General features: G+C 41.8%; 1 protein-coding gene across 1 annotated transcript; it reads right to left on the reverse strand.

Moving 5' to 3' along the window:
- Nucleotides 1-2,980: 2,980 nt before the first annotated feature.
- On the reverse strand, nt 2,981-7,165 carry LOC132103865 (tumor necrosis factor receptor superfamily member 11B-like). Its single transcript, XM_059508932.1, has 4 exons — nt 7,021-7,165; nt 6,506-6,887; nt 5,406-5,585; nt 2,981-3,957 (listed from the first exon to the last, which is right to left on the reverse strand). The coding sequence occupies exons 1-4, from the start codon at nt 7,021-7,023 to the stop codon at nt 3,668-3,670; spliced, it is 855 nt and encodes a 284-aa protein (XP_059364915.1). The 5' UTR covers nt 7,024-7,165; the 3' UTR covers nt 2,981-3,667.
- Nucleotides 7,166-8,107: the final 942 nt, after the last annotated feature.

Raw genomic sequence — 8,107 nt, forward strand, 5'->3', positions numbered from 1 at the left:
GTTATAAAGATTCCAGCAAAATGCAAATCACGATAGCAACATACAGGTGCATCTCAATAAATTAGAATGTCGTGGAAAAGTTCATTTATTTCAGTAATTCTACTCAAATTGTGAAACTTGTGTATTAAATAAATTCAGTGCACACAGACTGAAGTAGTTTAAGTCTTTGGTACTTTTAATTGTAATGATTTTGGCTCACATTTAACAAAAACCCACCGATTCACAATCTCAACAAATTAGAATACTTCATAAGACCAATATTGTTTTTTTTTTTTTTTTTTGTGAATTGTTGGCCTTCTGGAAAGTATGTTCATTTACTGTTGATGTACTCAGTACTTGGTAGGGGCTCCTTGTGCTTTAATTACTGCCTCAGTTCGGCGTGGCATGGAGGTGATCAGTTTGTGGCACTGCTGGTTTCTTTGACAGTGGCCTTCAGCTCATCTGCATTGTTTGGTCTCTTGTTTCTCATCTTCCTCTTGACAATAGCCCATAGATTCTCTCTGGGGTTCAGGTCTGGTGAGTTTGCTGACCAGTCAAGCACACCAACACCATGGTCATTTAACCAACTTTTGGTGCTTTTGGCAGTGTGGGCAGGTGTCAGCATCTTCAAAAAGCTGGTCAGCAGAAGGAAGCATGAAGTGCTCCAAGATTTCTTGGTAAATGGGTGCAGGGACTTTGGTTTTCATAAAAAACAATGGACCAACACCAGTAGATGACATTGCTCCCCAAATCATCACAGACTGTGGAAACTTAACACTAGACTTCAAGCAACTTGGGCTATGAGCTTCTCCAGCCTTCCTCCAGACTCTAGGACCTTGGTTTCCAAATGAAATACAAAACTTGCTCTCATCTGAAAAAAGGACTTTAGACCACTGGTCAACAGTCCAGTTCTTCTTCTCCTGAGCCCAGGTAAGACACCTCTGACATTGTCTGTGGTTCAGCAAATCTCTTGACACGTCTGTGTGTGGTGGATCTTGATGTCTTGACCACAGCCTCAGTCCATTCCTTGTGAAGTTCACTCAGATTCTTGAATTGATTTTGCTTGACAATCCTCATAAGGCTGCGGTTCTCTCGGTTGGTTGTGCATCTTTTTCTCCACACTTTTTCCTTCCACTCAACCTTCTGTTAACATGTTTGGATACAGCACTCTGTGAACAGCCAGCTTCTTTGGTAATGAATGTTTGTGTCTTACCCTCCTTGTGAAGGGTGTCAATGATTGTCTTCTGGACATCTGTCAGATCAGCAGTCTTCCCCATGATTGTGTAGCCTAGTGAACCAAACTGAGAGACCATTTTGAAGGCTCATGAAACCTTTGCAGGTGTTTTGAGTGGATTAGCTGATTGGCATGTCATCATATTCAAATTTGTTGAGATAGTGAATTGGTGGGTTTTTGTTAAATGTGAGCCAAAATCATCACAATTAAAATAACTAAAGACTTAAACTACTTCAGTCTGTGTGCATCGATATTTATTTAATACACAAGATTTACAATTTGAGTTGAATTACTGAAATAAATGAACTTATCCACAACAATCTAATTTATTGAGATGCACCTGTATTAGCAACATGTTAATCATGTTAAAAACATGCTACCTACATGCTAACCATGCTAGAAAGATGTTAACAATATACTAATCATGTTAGAAAGATGCTAGCAATAAGCAAATAATGCTAGCAACATGATTCATTCTAGTTACATGCTAATAATGTTAACAATATTCTAATATGTTAAATTAGCAACATGCTAATCTTGTTAAAAACATGCACTGCTTCCAAATTCACCTACTTATACTATGCCCTAAAAGTATACTCTTTTTTTGAAGAAAAGGTACATACTTTTGAGCATGTAGCAGAATAGTAGGAAAGATTTGGGACTTACTACTTCATCATAATTGCGTCTTTCATGGACCGATCTTTCATTTAGTTAATGTGCATCCTGTCAGTTTAAACTGGCCTGTCAATCATCTTGTCACCGTTAACATCTTCCACATACTGTTTAATTGAATTTCCTACCGTACTGGAGAGAAATGAAGAAGCACGTTTATCTGGCAATTGCGGGTCTTTCATGCCGAGAACTCTCATCAAGTTCAAGTACAAGTTGAGTTTTATTCTCATTCCGCTACATGTGTGGACATACAGTGAGAAACCTAAGAAAGACTATACAAGTACTTTACATAAGTATGCTCTCAATGGTTCCCCTCTAGAATGTGGTGAGGATGGGTGGAGGGATACTTACTCTTTTAAGTCGGTGCAGGAAGTGGAGCCGCTTTTATGCCTTCTTGGAGAGTGATGTAGTGTTGGTGGTCCTGGTGAGGTCTTCTGCTATGTGCACCCCCAGGTATTTAGTGCTGCTGACTCTCTCCACAGTCGAGCTGTCGATGGTCAGTGGGGGGCAGTCAACAGAGTTTCTTCTGAAGTCCATCACAACTCCTTTTGTCTTACATTGAGGGACAGGTTGTTTGCACTACACCATTCAACCAGTTGTGCCCCTTCTTTTCGTTAGGGTGTTTCATCGTTGTTGTTGATGAGACCTACCACAGCTGTGTCATCAGCAAACTTGATGTGGTTGGAGCTGAACTTGGTAGTGCAGTCATGGGCCAACAGTGTGAAAAGCAGCGGGCTGAGCACACAGCCTTGTGGAGCACCTGTATTCAGTGTGGTAGTGCTTGAGGTGTTGTGGCTGACATGTATTTAGAAAGTCCAAAATCCAGTTATAGAGGGAGATATTTAGGCCCAGCAGGTTTAGTTTGTTAATGAGTTGTTGTGGGATTATTGTGTTGTATGCTGAGCTGAAGTCGATAAACTGGATAAACTCTTTTCCTAAATTGAAATTTCAAGTTTGTTTCCAAAGCTGTGCCTTTTCAAATCCATTCTTGACTATGAATTTTTAATAAGTAAATGCGAAACAAAACCGTAAAATAATGATTTTAATAATATATATAATAATATATAATAACATATCAAAATTAAATGTGATATCACTGAAATTAAATATGACAAAGGCATATTCTGTTTCAGGAAATAATGCAAATTAATATTGTGTTTAGGTGAATTTGAATACAGTTCTTGAGTACAGTGAGGCATAAGATAATCATTAAAATATGTTAGAATACTAGTCTGTCTGTTTTTTTTTCTGTAAAAATTCACTATAACCAATCAATTTAAACCAGAAGTCAGTTTAACAGTTGCATTTGCAAAATGTCATGTATAATATTACAAGATATATTACTCTTATCTTTCCTAAAATATGACAGCAGACGCATTTCAATCACAGAAAAACCCTAGAGACAATATATTCCACAATCGCCAGAAGCTCTTTTCATTGTTTTAATGAGCTGTTTTATAGTCTGATACAGTTTAGTCAATAAATAAAGAAACATTTTTAAATGCAAAACCAATACAAAAAAATGATCTGTAATATTTACAAAATAGTGGAGTCTAGTGCAATACAGCATGTGAAATTTATTAGCAGGATAGACTGTAAAGTGCATGAGAACAATCTGAGCATCACACAGCCTCCACTGGAACCTTAAACTAATCCAGCTATCAAAGTAGTTAACGGTCAGGGCAAAATCTGATGCACTTCTACATTCTAAAAAGCAGATGAGACAGTATCAAACGCAAATCCCATTGTGTGTTTCATTGCAGTTTATACAGGCTTCAACTGTCATAATGTTAGTGATGCACTGCTATTGCATCGATGCTGGAATCGCAGGATTCTGCGTGCGATTCTGTCTGCAAGGAGATTCAGGTGCGATTCCTCCACGATAGACGGCAGGTTCAGGTGTGCCTCCTCTGACGTCTCGTGCACTGGACCCTCAGCCCGCCACAGTGCAGCTCGCTTGCCAAACCTCTTCCTGCGCAGACGGCGGTGCACTAACTTCTGCAGATGCTCAGTGGGAGCCCCATACTGAATATGCAGACCAGACAGAACCGGCTCAAGTACATCCACCAACCCTGGAAGAAAAACACCAGCAGAGAATCAATTTAGAGATGCAACATTCTTTTAGTTTACCTTGCACATTTTTCAGAATTGTCAGATTTAAACAAAAAACAGGTAGTTGCTATGGTGATTATGGTGGTTGTCTGTGCAGTTGCTATGGTGATCAGGGTGGTTGTCTGTTCAGTTGCTATGGCGATCAGAGTGGTTGTCTGTGCAGTTGCTATGGTGATCAGGGTGGTTGTCTGTACAGTTGCTATGGTGATTATAGTGGTTGTCTGTGCAGTTGCTATGGTGATCTGAGTGGTTGTCTGTGCAGTTGCTATGGTGATTATGGTGTTGCATGTGCAGTTGCTATGGTGATTATGGTGGTTATCTGTGCAGTTGCTATGGTGATTATGGTGGTTGTCTGTACAGTTGCTATGGTGATCAGGGTGGTTGTCTGTGCAGTTGCTATGCTGATCTGAGTGGTTGTCTGTGCAGTTGCTATGGTGATTATGGTGTTGTATGTGCAGTTGCTATGGTGATCAGGGTGGTTGTCTGTGCAGTGGCTGAGGTGAAGAGGGTGGTTGTCTGTGCAGTTGCAATGGTGATTATGGTGTTGTATGTGCAGTTGCTATGGTGATCAGGGTGGTTGTCTGTGCAGTGGCTGAGGTGAAGGGGGTGGTTGTCTGTGCAGTTGCAATGGTGATCAGGGTGATTGTCTGTGATCTGAGTGGTTGTCTGTGCAGTTGCTATGGTGATCAGGGTGGTTGTCTGTGCAGTTGCTATGGTGATCAGGGTGGTTGTCTGTGCAGTTGCTATGGTGATCAGGTGGTTGTCTGTGCAGTTGCTATGGTGATCAGGGTGGTTGTCTGTGCAGTGGCTGAGGTGAAGGGGGTGGTTGTCTGTGCAGTTGCAATGGTGATCAGGGTGATTTTCTGTGATCTGAGTGGTTGTCTGTGCAGTTGCTATGGTGATCAGGGTGGTTGTCTGTGCAGTTGCTATGGTGATCAGGGTGGTTGTCTGTGCAGTTGCTATGGTGAAGAGGGTGGTTGTCTGTGCAGTTGCAATGGTGATCAGGGTGATTGTCTGTGATCTGAGTGGTTGTCTGTGCAGTTGCTATGGTGATCAGGGTGGTTGTCTGTGCAGTTGCTATGGTGATCAGGTGGTTGTCTGTGCAGTTGCTATGGTGAAGAGGGTGGTTGTCTGTGCAGTTGCAATGGTGATCAGGGTGATTGTCTGTGATCTGAGTGGTTGTCTGTGCAGTTGCTATGGTGATCAGGGTGGTTGTCTGTGCAGTTGCTATGGTGATCAGGGTGGTTGTCTGTGCAGTTGCTATGGTAATCAGGGTGGTTGTCTGTGCATTTGCTATGGTGATCAGGGTGGATGTCTGTGCTGTTGCTATGGTAATCTGGGTAGTTGTCTGTGATCTGAGGGGTTGTCTGTGCAGTTGCTATGTAATGGTGAATGTGTGTTCCTGTACCTTTAAGTGTGAGGGGATCACAGGTTGCACACACATTATCATGCCACCTGGATCCGGGCATCACAAGCTGTTCATCAGTCTTGCAGGCACTGTGAGAAACACATGCTGCATGCATCTTTCTGACATCTGCGAAGTGTCCGTCTGCACAGAGCTCACACATTGTGTCTCTGTGTGGGGTCCCTGCAGACACATGATCAAACATTACACAACAGTCACAGTGAACCACCTTCACATGAATCTCTGTTAGAATAGAGCCAGTGCAAGCACTGTGTTACTGCGGTCTGACTATAGCCAACAAAACACCAGCTGAGTGACAAAACCCACTAAGATTATAATGATTATAATTAACTTCCTTCAGAGGAACTTAACAGTTGCCAAGCAACGTGATGCAGGTGTGAGCATAGCTATGTATAGATGCCCCATTCGCCCACTTGGAAAGGTCAACTTGACCTCATTGACCATACAGTAGCTTCTCACAGAGCCGCTGAGCCTTTCTGTGCAGGACTATGGCATCTTTTGAATATTTAGTGAGTACTATGGTGAATGATGTCAAGTTGACCATTACAATATGGCGGACGGCTTACATAAAGCAGCCATACAAACCATAGAAACAGTCGCTAATGAGGCATTTACATATATTTATATATATTTATATTTTTATAAAGATTACATGGCGAGTTATGAAATGTAATAGAACTTTAAATTTTTTAAGATTAAGCTAAATAATATCTATCTATCTATCTATCTATCTATCTATCTATCTATCTATCTATGTGTGATTTAAATTTAAAAGTAATTAATGTAAAAATATAAATACATTTTTGAAAGTTACACATACACACACACACACACACACTCTCTCTCTCTCTCTCTCTTTCTCTCTCTCTCACACACACACACACACACACACACACACACACACCCTCTCTCTCTCTCTCTCTCACACACACACACACGCTCTCTCTCTCTCTCTCTCTCACACACACACACACCCTCTCTCTCACACACACACACACACACACACACACACACACACACACACGCTCTCTCTCTCTCTCTCTCTCTCTCTCTCTCTCACACACACACACACACACACACACCTGCAGCTTTGACTCCGTGGCCCGGTTTGCACTCGCTGTGTGTCCTGCAGAAGTGCTGATCCCAGAAGAACCCGGCCTCACACTCGCAGACTGTGTTCACGGTTCCGTTACACGGCCGAACGACCCGCTGGTGATCGGAGCACGCGTCGCACCGCAGACAGTCCGGGATGTAGTTCCAGAACTCCGTGTACAGACCCGGGCCGCACGGGACGCAGTCCGTCTCGCGGGAGCGTGTGCAGTGCGCGCCCAGGCGAGTCCCCGGCGGACACCTGTCACACAGCACCTCCTGTCCGGTGACCGGATCCGTGCGCCGGTAAGTGTGTCCATCCGCCGCCAGTCCGGCTCCAGACAGAACCGGTAAAAGCACTACAGTGAAGAGAAACTAGAGAAACCAAAGCGCAGCGGAGAGAAAACGTGTCATATAGTGAGAATTTTTAACAGATAATGAAATGTGAGATATAGGATTTAAAGCTTTTAAAGAATGATCCAGAATGAAGATGTGATGCGTTACTCACCATCGCGCGCTGCTGTCAGGCTTCATTGATGCGCGCGGTGCGCACGCTTATATCCTCACATCAGACACGCCCTGTTTCAAAACGATACTCTAAACACTTACTAGAACCAGAGCAGAAGACTGAGTCATTTCATCTGATGGACTAGAAAAAACCTCTCGAAATGAAAGAAATACGAGATCAGAGAGAACCTTTTCTGTCTGATAACATCAAACACCTGGAAATACTTCAGTAAAGCATCATCTACAACAACCAACATTCAATAACACTGATAATGAAAGGTTACATCTCATGATGTGATGAAACAATATGATGATATGATCCGAATTTCTCCTGCGTAATAAGCATTACCATATCTTTTCAATCTCATAACAAAATACAACATTTCACAATAAATATAGGCTATATATATATATAACCTTGATTCTGTTAGTGGAGTTTAGATTTTTCATGTGAAATGATTCTTGATGCACGAAAGAGTGTTTTAGTTTCACTTGACTCAATATCAAGATCTTGGATCTAATGGATTAAATGGTAAAAGTACAAATTCTTTGTTGCTAAATATGCAGTTAAACAGAATAAATATGAATGCTGTTATTAACTAAACTGAAAAAAGAATTTCAAAGAATAACAAAGTGTAGAAAATCGATATAAATAAAACCATATAAATAATTTATGAAGTTATAAATATTATAAAAAGTTATAATATTGTAGATTAACTGATTTTTGAAAGTATGGTCAGTCAGCTGACAACTAGAGTCCCAGATACAGATCCCCTGTAAAGACCTTGTCTCAGAGGAGCACCAGGACAAGACCACAGGAAACAGATGATTCTTCTGCACAATCTGACTTTGCTGCAGCCTGGAATTGAACTACTGGTTTCGTCTGGTCAGAGGAGAACTGGCCCCCAACTGAGCCTGGTTTCTCCCAAGGTTTTTTTCTCCATTCTGTCACCGATGGAGTTTCGGTTCCTTGCCGCTGTCGCCTCTGGCTTGCTTAGTTGGGGACACTTCATCTACAGCGATATCGTTGACTTGATTGCAAATAAATGCACAGACACTATTTAACTGAACAGAGATGACATCACTGA

This window comes from Carassius carassius, chromosome 25, assembly GCF_963082965.1.
Source record: "Carassius carassius chromosome 25, fCarCar2.1, whole genome shotgun sequence".
Classification (NCBI taxonomy): Eukaryota; Metazoa; Chordata; class Actinopteri; order Cypriniformes; family Cyprinidae; genus Carassius; species Carassius carassius.